General features: G+C 35.5%; 1 protein-coding gene across 1 annotated transcript in view; it reads left to right on the top strand.

Annotated features, from left to right (window-relative positions):
* The window catches only part of Terb1 (telomere repeat binding bouquet formation protein 1), a 44,880-nt gene extending 22,677 nt beyond the window's left edge, over window positions 1-22,203 (top strand). The window contains exons 9-17 of the mRNA XM_076837566.2: window positions 350-481; window positions 2,149-2,274; window positions 3,476-3,636; window positions 8,676-9,022; window positions 11,424-11,488; window positions 11,775-11,870; window positions 17,318-17,467; window positions 17,763-17,828; window positions 22,016-22,203. Of these exons, the coding sequence (XP_076693681.2) occupies window positions 350-481; window positions 2,149-2,274; window positions 3,476-3,636; window positions 8,676-9,022; window positions 11,424-11,488; window positions 11,775-11,870; window positions 17,318-17,467; window positions 17,763-17,828; window positions 22,016-22,203 (1,331 nt within the window). The remainder of the gene's footprint in view (window positions 1-349; window positions 482-2,148; window positions 2,275-3,475; window positions 3,637-8,675; window positions 9,023-11,423; window positions 11,489-11,774; window positions 11,871-17,317; window positions 17,468-17,762; window positions 17,829-22,015) is intronic.
* Window positions 22,204-22,671: the final 468 nt, after the last annotated feature.

The following is a 22,671-nucleotide window of genomic DNA, read 5'->3' as shown; positions in this document are numbered from 1 at the left end:
ATGAACACAAGAGGCGATATGTCGGGTGACAGTGGACATATTCAGCTTTTAGGAAAGCAGAATGTACATGCAACATTGTGCAGAATAATTAAGAAGAAACCATTCTTCAAAAAATTTGCTTTAGAAGGATTAATGAAGACTATTACATTAAATCATCATCTTATTACAGTGAATTCAGTTATACATATACATTAAATAGATATTTATATATATTTTAGATATTGTATAGATAGAATATTCTTCCTGGATAAGCTCTTCAAAACATAGCATATGTAAAAAGAAGTATCATATGTATATTTCTAAGTTTTAAGTTTGCACTTACTTTTTTTTCTCTATTTTATACTAATAGCTGCTTTCGGAGTAGTACTATCCAAATACCATATCGTTTCCAAACTTTTGACATTACTGTCTAATGAAAGTCTGGATTCAGGAGAAAAATTTAGCATTATACTTGCTCTTGGTCATTGCACAGAGTATTGTGGTAAGTATTGAATTAGTGTGCTTTTTTTTTTTTTTTTTTGAGAGAGAGAGAATTTTTTAATATTTATTTTTTAGTTTTCAGTGGTCACAACATCTTTGTTTGTATGTGGTTCTGAGGATCGAACCCGGGCCGCGCGCATGCCAGGCAAGCGCGCTACCTCTTGAGCCACATCCCCAGCCTAGTGTGCTATTAAAACAGTGGAAATACACTGGTGTTTCCCCCCCTAGTCATAGGAAAAGCTTAAAATATTGCCTTTTGCTTAGTGTGGTGGTGGTATAGGCTTATAATTCCAGGAGGTTGAGGCATCTGAGCAACTTAATGAGGCCCTGTCTCAAACTAAAAAATAAAAGGGACTGGGATGTACCTTGGTGATAGAATGCTTGCCTAGCATGCACAAAGTCTTGGGCTCAATCCACAAATATGAATATGGCAAATAAACAAATTATTGCCTTTCTTCCAGTCATTAAGATCTCTAATCATTTTAGTTCTTCATCTTCCTTCAGACATTATATTCAGTCATTCACCGAGACCTGTGGTTCTACTTTTCTTTTCCTTTCTTATCTCTTTCTGTATATCGCCAGTAGTGCTACCCTCCTAATTTAGGACTGCACCTCTTCAACATCTTTCACACAATAGCTACCTCCCTATGCTCCTTTTCTTCTTTTTTTTTTTTTTAAGTACTGGAGATTGATGCCAGTCGCTGTACCACTGAGCTATATCCCCAGCCCTTTTAATGTTTTATTTTGAGATAGGGTCTTGCTAAATTTCCCAGGCTCACCTTGAACTTGATCCTATTGCCTTAGTCTCTGGGATAGCTGGGATTATAGGCCTGCATACCACACCTAGTTTCCCTAACTCCATTTTCAGTCCCCTTTTCACATTGCTGCACAAATTTGATCCTATATTACTTGTTGAAAACCTTTGCAGGTTCTTTCTTCTGCTACCTATTACTCTATCCTGTCTATTCCCTTTCTTCTTCCCCTTCCATTTTCCTCCCTTTCTCCACTTTCATCCTATTATTAATTTCCTCTCTCAAATCTATTCTTTCTTTCCAACCCTATCCACTTCTATTTCTCTCACTCTCTTCAAATCTTCCTCCTCTTACACCTTTCCACTTTTCTACTCTTCTCTCTTTTTCTCCTCTTGCTTTTTCTACTCATTCTTCTACTCTATCCATTTCTCTATTCTTTCTCTTAGCCTCTATGTAATTAGTATCAACTCTACTTTTCTTTAATCCAAAGTGAAGACAGTTGACTTTTCTGAGGTATGCTGCATTTCAGAAATCATCACTCATGAGTCAGGCTTTTTGTATAAGCAAGTTATTTCCTAAATTGAAACTACTTTTAAAATTGGATTTTAATGTACTTTTAAAAATTGTAACTATTTTGGCACACACCTATAATCACAGCAGCTTGGGAGGTTAAGGCAGAAGGGTCACAAGTTCAAAGCCAGCCTCAACAATTTAGTGAGCCCCTAAGCAACTTAATGAGACCCTACCTCCAAATGTAAAAAAAAGTGGGGTGGCGGCTGGGAATGTGGCTCAGTGGTTAAGCAACCCTGGGTTCAATCCCTGATACCAAAAGAAGGAAAAAAGAAGGATTATGATCTGTGCATTTAGTTTTTTGATAAAATAATTATCTTGTTTTAATTTTTTATATATTTTCCAGAGGAAAATCAGTATGACCTTTTTAAAAACAATGGGCTTCCACTCATGATACAAGCCTTAACAGAATCTCAGAATGAGGAACTAAACAAAGCTGCCACTTTTGTACTTCACAACTGCAAAAAAATTAGTAAGTTTACTATTGCTATAAGAGGGTACCAACCAAAGTTTATAAAGGGGGAGTTGTACATGCTTTAATAAGCCAAGCCCTATTAGCTTCCAGGTTCCTCTTGTACTTGCAAAGCAGAGTATACAATTTGGTTGTGATAACCAAGGTATTTTCAGCATATACAAACCTATATGTAAGAGAACGTATAGAGAGCAGCAATAGACATAATTCACTTACTTTATATAACATAACAAATTTAGTTTGTAGGACTTAAATTTAAGAAACTAGTGTGATTATCACTTAAGTCCTAATAAAAATTACATTCATTTATTTTAAAAAATATTTTTGAGTTTCTAAATTATGTGATAGATATTAGGGATACAGTATAAGAAAATATATAACCTTGTACTCATAGAACTTAATTAGAGGAATAGACAGTAATTGAATAATCTATCCAATGGGATTATATATTACTGTAAATTGACATAGGGTATGAAGGGGTGGACAGCGGATATTTGATATCCTTTAAGAAAGAAATCTGACCAGGACTTGAAGCAGAAAGGCTTTGGAGAAGGTGATTCTTCATCTGAGAGCTGATTATCTAGAGTTAATTAGGTAAAAAAGAAGGGAAATTGTTATGGACAAGTCTCTCATCCCAAGCATCAGGCACACAGGCCCTGTGGTAGGAGGGAAGCTAGTATGTTGAAGGAATTGATGACCATGTGGCTGGAGCATAGAAGCCAATAGCCATGATAAGGATTATTGTCCTTGTAGAAGAAAAACTGTATATAAGATGTGAAGAAAGGATTTTAAAGTTTATATGAAGGAACAACATTGTGAACACTGTTTTAAAAGTAACTATTTGGGGATTGGAGAGGTAGCTTAGTTAGTAATGTGCTTAGCCTATATGGGACCCAGGGTTCGATCTCCAGTACTAAAAAAAAAACTACTTTTAAAACCAGTAGGTATTTAGTGTATCTGGAATAACACATTTTCATGTTCTTCTTTTTCCTGTAATTCTGCTTAATTTATGACTGTTTGAGTTCTGGGCCTCTGCCAGACACTCTTATCTTATATTTATTTTCAGTACCAGTTGAGTACCTACAGTAGTCTGAATGGACAAAATTTACAGAAGGGATGGGATGGGGCAGGTGATTATCCTTTAAGTGTTGGAGTTTACTGGTAATGGATAAATTCATCATTTCCCCCCATTTTTATGAAGCTGAGAAATTATCTCTAAGTCTAGGAGAGTATTCTTTTGATGGAGATGAAGCAGAACAATTAAAGGACATAAATGTGAAAGAGAAGAATCTTGAAGAGCACTGGAAGAGAGCAAAGGAAATTCTATACAGAATAGAACAGCTTGAAAGAGAAGGAAATGAGGTTGGATTTTTTGTTTGTTTGTTTCCAAGAATATAGAAGTCTTTCCAAATATAGAGTTGGAGAGTAAAAAATTTTTTTCTTCCCAAGTCTTAAAAAATATTTTAATGACTTTAAATGTAAAATTTAATAGTAGGGGTTTTGGGATATAGCTAATTTGGTAGAGTGCCTGCCTTATATGCACAAAGCCCTGGGTTCAATTCGCAGCACCACCAAAAAAAAATTAATAGTAATAATTGAGGAATCATCCTTGGATACAGAACAAAAGATATTTTTAAATAGTAGAAATGATACAAGGTGCCTTAGCGTATGCCTGTAATCCCAACAACTTGTGAGGCTGAGAAAGGAGGATCACAAGTTTGAGGCCACCATTGGCAACTTAGAACCTGTCTCAAGATAAAATAAGGACTAGGGATGTAGCTTAGTAAAGTCAAGTCCCCTGGATTCAGTCCTCGATACCAAAAAAAAAAAAAGCAGAAATGATCACTAAAAGTTAAGAGATATTGAAGAAAGAGGCAACAAATCTAACATCTGAATTATAGGAGTTTGAGAAAGAAAAAAATCAGTCAAATAATTTACCCCCATTCACATACACACACAATGTACCTTCACAGGGATATGTTTTGAAAAATGTGTAGTTAGGCAGTGTCAGCATTATGTGAACATCATAGAGTATAATTACAGAAACTGAGATGGTGTAAGTCATACACTCAACATGATCTCTTGATGCAGTCAAGAGATGCAATAAACTTGAGTTTGTGTGGGGCTGCTGCCAGCCTAAAAGAGCATACTGTTTTATAGTAAACTTGTTTTTACTAGGTGTGGAGATACCATGTCTGTAATCCTGGCAACTCAGGAGGCTGAGGCAGGAGGATTACAAGATGGAGAATAGCCTGGGTAACATAGAATTTTTTATTCTGTATCAGAATAAAAAATAAAAAGGATGGGAATGTCTCTCAGTGGTAGAGAGCCCCTGGGTTCAATCTCCAGTATTATAAAAAAAAATACAAGATTTGTGTGTTGATTTTTTTTTTTGTAATTTTTGAGACGGGGTCACATTATATTGTCCAGGCTGGCCTCTCTTTTACCATTTTTAATGCCTCAGCCTCCCAAGTACTTGGGATTATAGGTGTGAGCCACCATGTCTGACCTTTTTTTTTTAAGTATAAGGAATAACATTCTAAAATAATGATTAAAAAGTATGATAAATAAATATGTAAACCAGCAACATTGTTATCAAATATTATGTACTTTTGTTTTTATATAACTAGTAGTACAATAGATTTATTTACACTGGCATCACCATAAGCATGAGTGATGTGTTGTGCAAAAGTGGCTCAGTGGTAGACTGCTTGTGTGAGGCACTGGGTTCCATCCTCAGTAAAATAAATAAGTAAATAAATAAAATTGTTATGTCCAACTACAACTAAAAATATTTTAAAAATGGATATCAATCTCATGTGTTATGCTATATACTTAGTGGGATCTTTTAATCTGGAGAATTATGTTCTTTAATATGAGGGAAAATTTTACATTGGTCTGTGATGCTACGTACTTCCTTCCATTTTCTTTAAACTTCTTTTTTGAAGCAGTTGGACTTGCAAAATTGGTTTTCCTTGTCATTTCTCTTATTTTCCCTCACTTTATCTTTTTGTTGTGTATCTGGGAAAAGTTCTCACACTTATTTTCTAAATTAACCTATTAGAGTTTTTACTTCTGTTATATTTTTAATTACCAAAGTTTCTTTTTTACCTCCATTAAAAGAATCATGGATTTAAGTCTTCATTTAAATTGCCAGGTTTTTCTTAGCTATATTAAGGGTAGTTTTCATTTTTAAAGGTTTTTTTTTCTCCTTCATTTGGCATTTTTATTTGTATTTCTGGTGGTTTTAGGTTGTGGCTTATATTTAAGAGTAAGACACTAAAAGTCTCCTTAAAAGTATGTTGATTGAGGATTCATTCAGTGAGTCTGTTTCATTGTTATTTGTTTTTGGAGAACCTCCGGTGCCCAATCTTCTGCCTAGAGATTGGCAGTGAGTATTTTAGAGTCAAAATGGAAGAAGAGAGTGTGGGTGTTCTATTATACAGTATGTAATATTTACTGAGTCTTAATTCTTGACTAGCATTTTGTCTTCAGCTTTGCTTAGTGCACTTCAGTGCAGAGATTAAGTTTTAGCCCCCTGACTAAACTGCCAGCCTTGGGAAAGAAGCAGAAGAACGATGACCCCCTGTTAGGAGTTAGGATCAGTAGTTCCCCAAAAAACTGCTCTGTACCTGCTTGAATGAACCCAGGGGTGCTATACCACTGAACTATGCCTACAGCTCTTTTTATTGATTTTTTTTTTTTTTTTTTTGAGGTAGGGTTTTGCTAAGTTGCTTAGGGCTTAAGTTGCTGAGGCTGGCCTCCAACTTGTGGTCCTTCTGTCTCATCCTCTCAAGTCACTATCACTAGGATTACAGGCATGTACCTCCATGCCTGGCCTAGCTGCTTTTTAAAGACTTTCATCCAATCTTGTTTTATTTTTATAATTATGTATGTGCATGTGTATGTATGTGTGTATGGGTGGATACTGGGCATTGAACCCAGGGATGCGTTACCATTGTTCTGCATCCCTAGTCCTTTTTACTTTTTACTTTGACTCAGGGTTTTGGTAAATTTCTGAGGATCTCCCTAAATTGCTGAGGCTGACCTCAGATTATCCATTTGCCTTAGTCCTCACCCCCAACTCACTGAAATCACAGGCAGAACCAAACCCAGCTCCACTCGTTTTAACTCTACCTTCACATTCCACCTTGTAGAGTTTCTTGGTAGTTATAATTCATAAGTCTTTTGAGGGTTTGGTGGTTTATCTTAATTTCTTGCATTTTCCCTTTATCAACTTTGGATTCAGCTTTACCAGATTTGCTGAGTAGATTGTCACTTATGTATCTGCTTTCTAGTTTTGAATTTTTTTTGGATGGGATGACCAGGGATTGAACTCAGAGGCACTCGACCACTGGGCAACATCCCCAGTCCTATTTTGTATTTTATTTAGAGACAAGGTCTCACTGAGTTGCTTAGCACATCACTTTTGCTGAGGCTGGCTTTGGATTCCAGATCCTCCTGCCTTAGCCTCCCAAGCCACTGGTATTACAGGCATATAACGCCCAGCTAGTCTTGATATTTTTGTTGCCTTTATTTCTTCTTCCATTGCTCCTTGCTCTTGTGAGTTTATGCCTTTATAAAAATTGTTGTTTTAATGGTTTTTTAAGAGGTCCACAATCAAATATAAGTGTTCAATTCATCTTTCTTTAGAAATCTGTTATTTTATATTCTGTTGAATAGATTTACTGGCAGTTCTTCTGACATATTAAGGTTCTTTCCAACTTTTAGCTGTTACAAATATTGTTGTAGTTAATAACATAACATACATGTGTAAAAGTAATCTATAGAATTTTTTGTACAAATAGGCAATTTTTATTATGAAAATTTTTGTTAAATTATTTCTTCATAGAAGTTATAACAGTTAATACTCTTACCAGTAGTGTTCATGAGTATGTGTCTCCATACACTTTTTTTTTAAAAGAGAGAGACAGAGAGAGAGAATTTTAATATTTATTTTTTAGTTATCAGCGGACACAACATCTTTGTTTGTATGTGGTGCTGAGGATCGAACCCTGGCCGCACGCATGCCAGGCGAGCGCGCTACCACTTGAGCCACATCCCCAACCCTCTCCATACTCTTTTAATCTTTACTAGATGAGGAAGATACCTGAATGTAGCTTTAATATTAATTTATCATTTCAAGTGGGATGGAGAATTTTTTCATGTGTTTAGGAGATACGTGTTTCCTATCCTATGAACTATCTGTTCATTTCTTTTCCCTACTTTGCTATTTCATTTTATTGTGTTTTATTTTGGGGGAGGATGCAAATCCAGTTTCTTTTTATAAAATATTTATTTTTTAGTTATAGTTGGACATAACAGCTTTATTTTATTTATTTTTATGTGGTGCTGAGAATTGAACCCAAGGCCTCACACATGCTAGGTAAGCCCTCTACCGCTGAGCTACAACTCCAATCCAGTTTCATTTAATTTCAGTGATGCTAAACCATCTTTGCAGATTCTCCTCTTAGGATTCTCCATGATCTTGTCATAGTTTATATTCAAGTCTCATCTTTGCTGCTTCCCTATATACCATTTACCTACTTTTCTATACTACCATTGATCTTTTTAATATTTCATTATAATAGCTTGACCAGTATTATTTCCTGGTATTTTGATTGCCATTGGGTGGGACATAGTAGCACACACCTATTTATCCTAATGGCTCCGAGGCTGAGGCTCCAGTATCAAGAAGAAAAAAGAAAAAATTTGATTGCCATGGTTTTGCTTCTGGCCTTTTTTCCTTTGTGACTCCCTAACTCCTCATTGTTCATGGTTCTGAGAGAGCTATCAAAAAAAATTTCTTTAATGATGCCAGGTGTGGTGGCACATGCCTGTGATTTCAGTTACTTGGGAGACTGATACAAGAGGATCTCAAGTTCCAGACCAGCCTCAGCAACTTAATAAGACTCTATCTCAAATTTAAAAAAGGTTTGGGGATGTAGCTAAGAGGCAGAACACTTACCTACTAGGTGTGAGGCCCTGAGTGTTCAATCTTCAGTATTGATAAAAATTAATTATGTGATAAGCATATTAGTTTTCTTGTGTTATGATTTATTGATTTTGTGTGGTGCTGGGAAAGATCTTCACCCCTTAATAATGTTGAAATATCATAGTCTTTTAGAACATACATGATTTTATTTTTTAAATTTAAAAGTTCATTTTTACCTTATTTTTATGTAGACTGTTAGATATCTATATTTTTCCCAGATGTCTTCCCAGTTGTCTTAACATCATTTATTGAAAAAAAAATTCCTTTTTTCTCCTAATGTAAATTGTTCCTTTTATCATATATGTTCTATTGACAATTACGAACTTTCTCTACATTATTTAAAGGAAATGTAAAGTGGATTATAAAAATTGATTATTTAAAAACTCTTGTCATTTTTACATTATAGGAAAAAATACCAAGAGGAAAGTATAAGAGTAATATTTCATCTATGAACATAAATATTCAGAATACATTGAAACATCTCCATGCAGATAAGATTGGAGGCACCAAAGCAGAAGATATGAATAAAAGCCAGTCTAGACAGCTCCAGAGTTATAAATCCTGTGGAGTGATATCTAAACCTTGTGCAAATGATGACCAAATGAAGACACTCTTAAAGAATACTAATCCAGTTAATGCTTGCTATAGGGAAAGTTGGCAAAATAAGACTTTATGTAAAGCTAATTCAAGCTGCAATCAAAACATATGTGAAGAAATGACTTTTGATAAAAAGAATTCTATTTCTCAATCAAGGTATAGTTTAATAATTGTAACATTTATTCAGCCAACATTTATTATGCGCTACTCTGTGCCACACTGTTAAATATTGGGGATATACAAATGAGAAAACATGGTCTTGGGAGGATCCTAAAACAGGAAATTTTGGCAAAAGAGATTGGATGAGGAGGTTGGCCAATTCATGTTGCACCTTGCATGTCATACAAGATTTTTTATTTTAACTGATAAGGTATTAGGAGCCATTGAGTGACATAATCAGATTGAAATTTTAGAAAGTATACTAATAAAAGAAAACCTAAATGAGGCAATCTACTCAAAGTATTAGTGCAAGCATATCTGCTGGCAATGTGGCAAAAAAACAGTTTGTAACAGTATGATAACAGTATGATAAAGGGAATAGGCTGTGGTGAAAATCTAGTTTGGCATTGCCCTTTTGTTTCCCATACTTCATTTCCAATACATACCCTTTCTCCCTCAAAGTTTAGCCTAGAATTGTAACTTTTCTTCTTAAACCCTTTTGTATTGTCCTCTTCTGATGGTTTCTGTGCTTAAGAAGATGAAGAAGTTGTGGTCTGGGCAGGTTGCAGGATAAAACAATTATCAGGAAGATGAATTACACCATAACCACTCCCTTTGGGCATGGTGGCACATGCCTATAATCTCAGTGACTCTGGAGGCTGAGGCAGGAGAGTCACAAATTTGAGGCCAGCCTCAGCAATTTACTGAGCTCCTGTCTCAATAAAAATTAAAAAGAGCCAGGTGCAGTGGCACATACCTTAATCCCAGCAACTTGGGGGGCTAAGGCAGGATAATTCCTAGTTCAAAGCCAGCCTCAGCAATTTATCAAGGCCCTAAGCAACTTAATGAGACCCTGTCTCTGAATAAAAAATAAAAAGGGGCTGGGAATGTGGCTCATTGGTTAAGTCCCCTGGGTTCAGTACCTGGTACCAAAACAAAAATAAATGAATAAATAAATAGGGGTTAGGGAAGTAGCTCCCTGGTAAAGTGCCCCTGGGTTCAAGCCTCAGTACCAAAAAACAAAAGCAAACTAACAAAAAAACTACTCTTGATGTTAGTTTTATTTTTGTTTTTTTGTGTTTGGTATCAGGGATTGAACCAAAAGGTGTTTTATCACTGAGCCACAGCCAGTGTTAGTTTTAATTTGATTTTTTTAGGATGTGGAATTTCAAAGCAGTGAGATATGTTTTGAGGCCAGTTCTTGCCCTCTGGCCCAAACCTTCTACCCATACCCTTCTTCCTTTAGGGTTGACTGTGTTTTTACCTCAGCTGTGTTATTAATGCTATAATATTAATGTCAGCTGAGTTATTAATGTTTACACTTCCCCTCCTATGTAGTACTTTCTACAAATACATGTAATAGATATTATAGAGGTACTCTTGCTTCATCTGTCTTCTATCTACTCTTGACCTTTTTGGTATTGTTATTGTGACAGTATAGTCAAAACTTACATTTATTCATTAAGGATTTATTTGTCACTGACACAAATGTTTTGGCAGTCAGGAATAATTTTGTTTAAATGTTTATTTTTTAGTTGTAGTTATCGATACTTTTATTTATTTTTATGTGGTGCTGAGGATCAAACCCAGGGCCTCCCGCATGCTCAGTGAGTGCTCTACCGCTGAGCCACAACCCCAACATCCCTGCCCCAGAATTTTTAAATGCAGGTCCTTAAATGATTATTTTTAATATACTTTGCTATTCCTTTTTTTACTCTCACTAATTTTGTTCTCTCCTTTTGTGCCCTCCTTCCTTTCTTTCTTCTTTTCATAATCTTATTTTTCTTTGTTTCTGCTGACATCAATACTATTGACCCTCTGAAGGAAGTCTTGTTTAACTTCATTTCTAAAAACAAGGCTATGACAGTTGCAGACCCTACTTTGGCAGAAGTATTAGCTTTTTGTTGCTACTACAGAACAACTAAGGCAGTTAACTTAGAAAAGATGTATTTTGGCTCATGGTTCTAGAGGTTACAAAATCTAAAATGGTAGGGGAATGAAGTACCTATTGCTTTGGGTCCTTTGGCAAGGGCAGCATATTATGGTGGGATCACCTGATAGAATAGACCACACCGCATGAGCCACAAAATAAAGAGGATGGGCTTGGGTCCTATAATCCCCTTCAAAGGTACACACCAATTGACCTAAGGACGTTCTACAAGTCCCTTACTCAAAGATCCATAGCACCTCCTAATAATGCCAATCTGGAGACTAAGCTTTTAACACATACACTTTTGGGGACATTCAGTATCCAGAGCATAGCATAGTATATTTTGGTAGATACTGGCTCTGTACTCCTGCTTGCCCAACACCCAGAATCACGTCACTGCTTACAGAAATATTTGTCCACCAAACAGTTACCTTTATTTTTAATGATCTCTTATCTATTTTCTTTTAGTGACAGTTTTTTTAAACATCCTACTCATACTGTAAAAAACAGAAAGCAACAGTTACCAGTAACAGGTATGTTTTAAAATATTTCTTGTTTTTCAAGAAAATAGATATTTAGGTGATGGATATAGCTAAAAATTTACATTGGTATGTCTGCCCTATGAACTATAGGCCACACCTTTACCTTTCTGATGTAAATGCCTGAGAAATCTTTTACTGACATCCATAATCTTTCTGTTAATCCAACCAAGATGACTGGTTCTATAGTACTGAGATAAAGTTATGAAAATCTTGAGATTTAATAAATCTTACAAATTTTCATGTATCAAAAAATCATGCATTTTATAATTTTTTACAGATCCATTTGTATTATGTTCAGACATAATAAATAAGGAAGTTGTCAGTTTTCAAGCAACTGAAAATTGTTCCAAAATATTGAAGTATAGGTGTTCAGGTAAGTATTTTTTAATTGTAATTATTTTATAACTGAAGCATTATATGATATTAAATAAAAACTAGAATTTATAATAGTTCTACCTTTGTGACTTAAACTTCATTTCCTTTGGATAAATGACAATTTGGAGCATCAAACATTCAAATTAATACTCTATTACCTATATCATGCTGAGCTCCCAACATTTGTTTACACAAACAATGCAGTTAATACCTCTTTATAACTTTTTTACTGTCTTGTCACAATATCATCTTTAAATTTAAATTGAGCAAAACACAGTTTTGTCTTCAGAGAGCAAATATGTATGTATTCTGGATTCTGCTGTAAACATTATAATATTAAGAATTAAACAATGCCTATTTTTTATATTTATAATAAATACATTAATGTTTCTACTGTCCCATGCCCCATTATTATTTTTCTGAAAATGTTCCACAGTACTTATCCATTCCTTCTTTCCTTCACACTCCAGTATTTTCTCTTTGTTCACATTTACTGCGCCCATCTGCTCTATGAAGAAAATTGAGGTTCAGCTCAGAACATCACTATTCTTCTATTTCGGATGAAGATATTTACCTCTGTCATGCTAATGCTGATGGCTAGCCATACTCTAAATTCTGTATCATCTTTTCTTCCCACTCTAATAATTATAAAATCTTTCTCGTCAATTCCTTTCTATCCAATAACTTTATTTGGGCCATTTAAACTATGCTTATTTTCCCTTATCTTAAAAGTCCTATACCCTATACCCTAAAAAGCATTCATCCACTCACTTTTCTTTCCACTATTTATTGCAAGATTCTTCTCTTGCTGCTTTCAAGTATTTATTCCCTTCTTAACTCTCTGAAACATGGATCTTTTTTCCTACTTTCTCCTGAACTTTAAATGTTAAAGCTTATCTGAAACCTTTTCCCCCCCTAAAACCTGTGATTTTAAAAAATAAATTCTTATCTACTTTAGTATCTCCGCATTGTTAACTACTATTCCTTTAAATTTCTTCTTCTCAGGAGTCTAAAGCTACATTTTTCCAAAATTTTCCACCCAGGCTCCCTGGAGCTCTGTAATGAACTCACAAGAGTACTACACAATATTTTTGACTTAATAAGGGAAATATAACAATAATCAACATTTGATGGACAACTCATGAACTCCTAACTCAAGGTAGTTCATAGTTTCAACATTAGATTGTGTCACATTCCTCTTGAGGATGCCATGTCTCCCCCTGGCCCTACCTCACAATTGGGGATTGAATCCAAGAGCACTCTATCACTGAGTTATACCCCCAGCCCTTTTAATTTTTATTTCCTATTTTGAGATAGGGTGTCACCAAGTTGCTCATGATGGCCTCCAACTTGGGATCCTCTTGCCTTAGCCTATTAAGTTGCTAGGATTATAGATGTGTGCCATAGGATCTTTTATATTGCCCAGGCTGGGCTTGAACTCCTAGGCTCCACTGATCCTTCTGCTTCAGCTTTCTCAGTAGTTTTGGACTATAGGCACATGCTTATATGCCTGGTATAATAATACCATATGAAGCTAGGTTTTTAGAGGTTGTTGTCATGAAAAGCAAACACCACATGAAAATCAATGTCGAGGGCGGGGATGTGGCTCAAGTGGTAACATGTTCACCTGGCATGTGTGGGGCACTGGGTTTGAGCCTCAGAACCACATAAAATAAAATAAAGATGTTGGGTCCACTGAAAACTGAAAAATAAATGTTAAAAAAATCCTCCCCCTCTCAAAAAAAAAAGAAAGAAAATCAATGTGGAACAGGAATGAAAGTTATTGAATCATTAATTTACTCCAGTGTTTGAGAAGTTATGCTGTCCATAATAAGTGTAATTCATAAGAATAAAATACAAATTATAGTTTTCTTTCAATTTAGTTGTATTATTTTTTTCAAATGGCTGCTAAGTCATTAGAACACAAGTAATTAGGAAGCTGTTTGGGACCTAACAGAATAGTTAAACATTTCTTTTGGCCCGGGAGTACCATGAACCAAGAACCTCTGATCAGAAGTATCTATTTGGTGGAGCGAATGCTCTGTAACTATTAACCCCATTTCTTTCATCCCTTAGTTTGAGTGATTTTTTTCCTGGTTGTTTCCTCCCTAGTGACCATTATTCATTTCAACAAACATTATGTGGCAGATACTAGGATAAAAGATGTACAGAAGTTGGTTCTTACTGCTTTTTTTCTTACTGCCAAATTTCTGTAGGTGTTCTCCTAAGGCATGATCTGTAATACTTGCTTAACTCTATGACTTTTGTTCTATCATGTCTCATTTTCCTGATTTTTCTTTTTAAGAAATTATATTTAATTAATTTTATTTTTGTGTGTGATATTATGTTGTAACCCCAGGGCCTTGCACACATTAGGCAAGCATGACCAGTGGTCAGTGTCCCCAGCCCTTTAATGATTATTTTCAAATTTGAGTCAAGATATTTGGCTTCTAAGAGCTGGGGATATAGCTCAGTTGATAGGATGCTTGCCTTGTATGCACAAGGCTCTGAGTTCAATCCCCAGCACTGCAAAAAAAAAAAAGAAAAGAAAGATATTTGACTTCTAGCCAGATATAGTAGTGCACGCCTGTAATTCCTGTGACTTGGGTAGCTGAGACAGGATCACAAGTTTGAGGCCAGCCTCAGCGAATTAGTGAGGCCCTAAGCAACTTGGTGAGACACTGTCTCAAAAAAAAAAAAAAAAAAGGCAGGGGATGTGGCTCAGTGATTAAACACACCCCCTGAGTTCAATCCCCAGTACAAAGAATAAATAAATAAAGTTTTAACTTCTACCTTGGTTTATAGCATATTCTTCCACTTTGAGTTGTATTTGGGACATACCACTTCAAGCTTAATGTATCCTAAACATCTTTCTTCCTCTTAAAGTTACCCCCAGCAACTCAGTTTCTGTCAATATTATTACTATTCTTCAGGTCTCCCAGACTATAACCCTTGAATCATCTATGACTATTCTTTCTCATTTCCCAATTTCTGGATTTTTTTTTTCCCTAGCACTGGGGCTTGAACCCAGGGCCTCACACATGCTAGGTAAGCATTCTACCACTGAGCTCATCACCAGTCCAGCCAATTTCTAAGTCTATCAAATTTGGTTCTTTATTCTTTCCTACATGGGACTTTTGGCGTCATGCTTAAATTATTTCAGCAACTTTCTAGCAGTCTTTTGTTCTCAAATGTCTCTAAACACCAACTATAGTATCCATATTGCTGTTAATTTCTTAATATGTGTTTTTTATCTTATCACCATGCTAAAGAACCCTCAGCAGTTTTCTGCAACTCACTGACAATCAGCTCCCCCACCTGGCTTTCAAAATTGTGTAGATTTTTGCCCTGCTTCCACTTGCTAAATTGTACTGAATATTTGCTTGCTTTCAGTGCCAGAAATATGCTATGCTCATTCCAAACTTTACCATTCAATTATGGAATTACTTGAGAATTACTCCAAAGTTTTCCTTTACTCCCATAAACTATTTATTTAGTTAGTTCTGGGGATTGAACCCAGGGGTGCCTTACCACTGAGCTACATCCTGAGTTATTTTCATTTTTTGAAATGGGATCTTGCTAAGTTACTGAGAGTCTCACCAAGTTGCTTCCCTGACCCTAAACTTGAGATCCTCTTGCCTCAGCCTCCAGAATTGCAGGGATTACAGGCATGTGCCACTGTGCCTGGCCCAGCAGTTCATTATTCATCAAATTCTGCCAGTTTAGATTAGAAATGTCTTGATTCTTTCTGAAACTGTCTTGTTTCAAAATCCCCTAATTTATTTTCTAGACTATTAAAGTAACCTCTCAAGTGATCCTTTGAGGGTCAGATGACCTTTCTCCAAAGACAAGAAATCATGTCTTCTTCCTTACTCATAAATATCTTTCAGTTCCTCCCCATTACCTTGAAGACGGTTAAAAATTTTTAGCAGGGCTTTCAAAACCCTTCTTGGTCTTTCTTTGCAAACTTCCCCAGCTCTATCTTCTCTTCAATATTTTTCTTATACTATATCAGAGTACCTATGAATCTCTGAACACACAATACTTTTTCACACTTTTGTGCTTTTGTTCATGTTTATTATATCCAAAATGCCCCTACTCCAATCAAAAATCTGCATTTCCAACTTCTCATCCTTTAGGAATAGGCCACAAATACAATTAGGTGACAGGCTAATGGATAACTGATATAGTAGCTGGATGTGGCTGACATGAATTGACTCTAATTTCCATCTTAACATAAAAAAAAAAAAAGATGTTCCTTTTAGTATGTTACAGAGAGGGACACAATACTACCTGTTAGGAATTCTAGCAAAAATACCCAAATGTTTGAATCTGATCAATCATCTATATCTAATTACTGGTTTATAGAGTACATGAGAACATTTTAAAGGATACAACTAGGATGTACTGGCATATCCTAGCATTTGGGAAACTGATACTAATGACACAGAAGGAAGAGAGAACTGGTAAATTAAAAGCAACTCATTGGTAGAGCACATGTTCAGCAGGAGTGAGGTCCCAGATTTTACCCCCAGCACCACAAATAAATACATAAATAAAAGCATCTTAAAAAACAAACCAAATGTTATGGTGGACTTAAGATTATGATTCAGACAACCAGTTGTTGTGGTTTTTTTTTTGTTTTGTTTGTTTTGTTTTTAGAGAGAAGAAATAATTTTTTAGTATTTATTTTTCAGTTTTCAGTGAACACAACATCTTTATTTTTTTATTTTTATGTGGTGCTGAGGATCGAACCCAGCGCCCCACGTATGCCAGGCATGCGCGTTACTGCTTGAGCCACATCCCCAGCCCACAACAACCAGTTGTTTTTAAAAAAGTTTTGAAATGATTGGGAAGCAAGGAAGAAAAAATGATGAAATTTAAATACTGATTAGAGTATGATATTGTGTGTGTGTTTAAAAGAGCCCTTATTCATGAGGGATACAAATGAAGTATTTGCAGATGGAATGATACTTTAATCCAAATTCCAGTGTGCACATGGGGACAGAGTAGAATAGGTGGAGATGTAGATAAAATGTGATTAGCCATGGCTTAATAGTTACTGAAGTTGGGTGATAAATACATGAGGGTTCATTATACTCTGCCCTTTAATCTTGTGTGTTTAAAATTTTCTGTAAGAAAGAAAATGTTTAAAACAGACAACTGTTCTTAATGATTACATCTCCTGGATGTCTTCCTTCAGAGCTGGCAAACTAGAGGCTCTTTTTCTATATCAGTATAACTGTCTGTTAACACCTCTGTCTCAATATTTATTTCATTGTAGTGTATTTGTGGTCTTTACTATTTTGCATGAATTGGAGTTTCTTGAAATATGTATAGTTCCTGATTTAACTTTAGTTATAATCATATAGATATTTATTTTCATAGATGTGTTAGTGCATATTTTGTAACATCTGTACATCACTTTGATTTGTTTTCTTTTAGGTTGCATAGCAGTAGGAAAATCCCTGAATAGCCGAAATTTTAGCAAGCTCTTGCACTCTTGCCCATACCAATGTGATCGTCACAAAGTCATTGTGGAAGCTGAAGACAGATATAAAAGTGAACTAAGGAAATCACTTATCTGTAACAAAAGTAATTAATCCAGCAGTTTTAAAACTGTAATTATGACTATACCTTCAAAGTGTCATCTAAAGCAGTATGTATATTAAAAGCTAGATGGTAAAATAATGTTGAAAATCTGTCTAAGCAACTAGTAATTTAAGATGTACCCAGGGAGTAGACATAGTCTCTTGTGGTTTAAAAATTCTTCCTTGGCCCACCTAAGTATTTCTACTAGAAGGGAGAAAATGGAAATATACTAATGGATTAATATGCTATTACTCAGATTGAAACTCTACATATGCTAAATGTTTTTTATATTTTTCAGAAATTCTGCTGACCCCACACAGAAGACAGCAACTCAATAATGAATCTACTACTCCTGGACAAATAAGTGAATATATTTAATTTTTAAATAAACTTAAATTTTGTATATTTCTAAGATGAGAGCAGCTGAGTCATTATTCTCAGTCTCATCATTGTTGGGCTCTTAAATGATAGCCCTGGGCTCTAATAACGGTTATACCTCTGAAGAAAAAAACATCCTTTTTCCCTTTTTAATGGTGTTTGCTAACCTACTGCCTGCCAGCTGGGAAAGGAGCAGGGGGAAATGTACATGTATTAAGCAGCTGTTCTGTATTTGGTATTTTATAGAGATTATTTCCTTTAATTCTTATAAGTTAGTAAATAACAGAACTTAGACTCAAATGCAAGCCTTTCTCCAGAAGCCCTTGTTCTATCCTTTAGGTCACATTTCTTTTTTAGGAACAAAATTGCTCTATGTACAGGTGCTTTAGAGACTTTGCAGAAGGTTTTTGTTCATAATTATAGCACTTCAAATGATCAGAATTGAAGAGACAGCCCAGTGCTGTGGTGCACGCTTGTAATCCAGCAGCTCAGAAGGCTGAGGCAGGAAGATCGCAAGTTCAAAGCCACCCTCAGCAATGGTGAGGTGCTCAGCAACTCAGCGAGACCCTGTCTACAAACAAAATACAAAATAGGGCTAGGAATGTGGCTCAGTGATTGAGTGACCCTGAGTTCAATCCCCGGTACTCTCCCCACCAAAAAAATTGAAGAGACAAATAGCATAAGCCTTTACTACCCTACTTAAAAATCAAAATGCTTCTTTAAACAGTTAATTGATAGAAATTTTAACTAAAGTGTTAATGTTTCAGGTTTATCACCAGTCAACATATATCAAAGAGATTTAAAAACATTACCATTTTCTTCTTTTCATATGAAGCTAGTACCTGCAGAGTAAGAATAAGTAGTTGAGAACATTACTAGTCAAAGTAATGTGGAGATTAATAACATCAATAGAACCACTCTTACTTATTACAGAGACATTTGGACTTTACATCTAGTTAACATTTTGCCTCACATAACACTTATTTGGCTATTCTCAATGCCAAAACCTTAAAAGAAATCTCAAGTTTACTTTATAGATCTGGGCCTTTTATTAAGTTAAAAGTTATACATTTAAGTAAAATTTAGTATAGTAAGGTGGGCTTGGTAGCACGTAACTGTAATCCCAGCAATTTAGGAGGCTAAGGTAGGAGAATTACAACTCAAGGCCAGCCTTAGCAACTTAGTGAGACCCTGTCTCAAATTAAAAAAAAGGGCTAGAGATGTGGCTCAGTTGTTAAGAGCCCCTCCCCCAAAGTATAGTAGCACTATAGAGGAGCCCATTTTTTTAAATCATATTTTCTGTAGACACTTAGAATATGTGTATTTTTATTCATAAAGACATTTTTTTAATAATTATTTTTAGTTGTAGGTGGACACATAATATCTTTATTTCATTTTTATGTGGTGCTGAGGATTGAACTTAGTACCTCACATGTGCTAGATGAGTACTCTACCACTGAGCAACCCCAGCCCCAAGACATTTTTTACACTTGAAAAAAATCTTATTCTTGATAAGGACTCAACAGCAAATTATTATTATTATTATTATTATTATTTATAAACATTTTCAATTGTAGATGGACATAATAACTTTATTTACATGGTACTGAGGATTACCCACAGTGCCTCACACGTGCTAGGCAAGCATTCTACAACTGAGCCACAACCCCATCCCTTATCAGCAAATTAATAGTAAGTTTTTCAACAATCATGTCTTCAAATATGTAACAACTAAAAATTTTACAAAATAAGAATCACCTGTAAACCCTCATGAAATGGGCAGAGATATAATTACACATTGATTATATAGAGTTATCCTAAATACTGTAACATTCCACTATAAATACTGTGTATCTGTGTTGTAGGTCAGACTTACTTTAGTTAAAACCAGTTGATAAGTTGGTCTGCTGTTTTAGATTTCTAATAAGAGCACTAAGCTGTGGGTAGTAGCACATGCCTGTAATCTCAGGGACTTGGGGGGCTGAGGCATGAGGATTGCAAGTTCAGGAGTAGCCTGAGCAACTTAGTGAGATCCCTGTTTCAAAAATGACCGGGAGCCGGGTGCTGTGGTGTACGCCTGTAATCCCAGCGGCTCAGGAGCCTGAGGGAGGCGGATTGCAAATTCAAAGCAAGCCTCAGCAAAAGCAAGATGCTAAGCAACTCAGTGAGACCCTGTCTCTAAAAGAAATAATAAAGAGTGCTGGGAATGTGGCTCAGTGGTTGAATGCCCCAGAGTTCAGTCCCTAGTGCCTCTAAATAAATAAATAAATAGCTTTACTCTCAACAAATATTTAGTGATCGCTGACTATGTTTGAGATACTGTTCTAGACACTGGGGATGCAGTGGTGAATAAACTAAACAAAAATCTCTGCCTTCATAGAGCTTGCATTTTAATTTATAATATTAAGTATTGTTACTTACATTGATTTCTCAGCCTGTGGTAAAATTTTCTTTTTTTTTTTTTCCTTTTTGTAGTACTAGGGGTTGAACCCAAGGGTGCTCTACTACTGAGCTAGATTCCCTTTATTTTATTTTATTTTATTTATTTTTATGTGGTGCTGAGGATTAAATCCAGTGCCTCACACATGCTAGGCAAGTGCTGTACCACAGAGCTACAACCCAAGCCCTCTCTAGCCATTTTTATTTTAAGAAGGGTCTCACTAAATTGTCCAGATGGGCCTTGAACTTGTGATATCCTACCTGTTTCCTGAGTAGCTAGGATTACAGGCATGTGCCACCACACCCAGCTCTTTTCTGTTTTAAAAAGTATAAACTGTGGCTCTTAGAAAGGTGGATGGATGGCCAATAGTCTTGTCCTGCAAGGGTAAGAATTTCTAAGGATGACCCAGCACTTTGATACCAGTGCTTCCTAGATAGCAGCCTCAAGGTGAAATACAAAACCTCCTCCTTGGATTGGGGGTGTAGCTCAGTAATAGAGCATTGCCTAGCGTGTGCACGGCTATGGATTTGATCCCCAGTACTGCAAAACAAAACAAAAAACTACTTTCCAGCATCTACCTACAATAATTACATGACTTATGATTATATGAGTTACTAATGAATTAGGTTTGAAGAATACTGCTTCCTAGTAATCATCACCAGAAGATATCTGTTTACCAACTATGGATTCTTTGTTTTATTTATTTTGATTCTTTTTTTATTATTAGTTGTTCAAAACATTACAAAGCTCTTGACATATCATATTTCGTACATTTGATTCAAGCAGATTATGAACTCCCATTTTTACCCCGTGGATTCTTTGTTTTAGAAAGTATCCCTAATCCAGACAGTCAGGCCACATAATGGTGAAGGAAGTTTCTATCTTTTTGAGTTTTGATCAAGCTGAGCACCCATATTGGTAGTGAACATGTTTTGTAAAATAAATTTCAGAAGACCCTTATTCTTAAAAATGTTAATCAAACCTTCTCTGATAAGTGGATGCTAATCCATAATAGGAGGGCATGGGATGAGTGGAGGAATTTTGAATGGGGCAAAGGGGAGGCGAGGAGGGGTCATGGAGATAGTAGGAAAGATGGTGGAATGAGACGGACATCATTACCCTAGGTACATGTATGATTGCACGAATGGTGTGATCCTACTTTGGGTACAACCAGAGAAGTCAAAAAAAATTTGCTCCATTTGTATATAATGAATTGAAGAGTGTTCTGCTGTAGTGTATAACTGATTAGAACAAAGAAATAAATTTTATAAAAAATCAAGTCATCTGTGAATAAACGGATTTAATTTTTTTCTTCAAAAAAATATCAGTCAAACCTAGTATTTAACAAGTATTGATATTCTTTTCTATTCTACAAACTTATGGAGTCCTTTGGGAAAACTATCTATAAGATAGGTAAACTGTTAACTATCCTTACAGGAATGTTGAATTAACCAAATGTTTTATAACCTTTTGTTTCTTGATGGAAAGATGTTACATGTATCATTATAAAAAAATGTTATAGTAATTGAAGAAGTACCAATAGTAGCACTTAAAATAGTAGGCCCTCAGATTTTTAAAAATTGAAGTGGATTTTCATATGATGAATATCCCAGGCATGAAATACTCTCACTCTAGTTTATATCCATACGTAAATTACACATTCATTTGGGTTTCGAGAAGACTCCTTTTTTTCACCAAGTACTAATATGTTCTACAATTCTCATTAATTACAGAAAAAAGAAGAATTCGTAAAAACTTTACTAAAGAAGAAGTAAATTACCTTTTCTGTGGAGTTAAGAAAATGGGAAATCATTGGAATTCAATTTTGTGGTCTTTCCCCTTTCAGCAAGGACGGACAGCTGTAGACCTTGCTCAAAAATACCACAACCTGATCAAACGCCCCATGTGTACAACTCCTTGATTGGAAGAGACTTTGTCAATTTTTAGTTTAGACTATAGGTATGGTGCCTTGAAAGATAAAATGTTAAATATTATTCTAAATCCCCATGAGGCAGGGAATGTAGAAACAAGTTTAATTAAACAGTTTTTGTGATGCTGGAACTCTTCAAATTATTACAATAATTTTTAAAGCAAATACAATTTCACTGTGCATAGTCATATAAAATTCTTCCATAAGGTCAAACATATGTTTAGGAATATGACTTAATTCTTAAGCTCAGAGAACGTGGCTCAGAGGAAAGGTGGATGGATGGCCAACAGTCTTGTCCTGCAAGGGTAAGAATTTCTAAGGATGACCCAGCACTTTGATACCAGTGCCTCCTAGATAGCAGCCTCAAGGTGAAATACATCATCATCACTCCTTTCTGGCTTTTAAACATTATTTCACATTGTACTGCAATGAACATTATGTGGACATATGGATTTTAGT

This window comes from Callospermophilus lateralis, chromosome 18 (assembly GCF_048772815.1).
Source record: "Callospermophilus lateralis isolate mCalLat2 chromosome 18, mCalLat2.hap1, whole genome shotgun sequence".
NCBI lineage: Eukaryota > Metazoa > Chordata > Mammalia > Rodentia > Sciuridae > Callospermophilus > Callospermophilus lateralis.
This window is presented reverse-complemented; position numbering and strand designations above follow the sequence as displayed.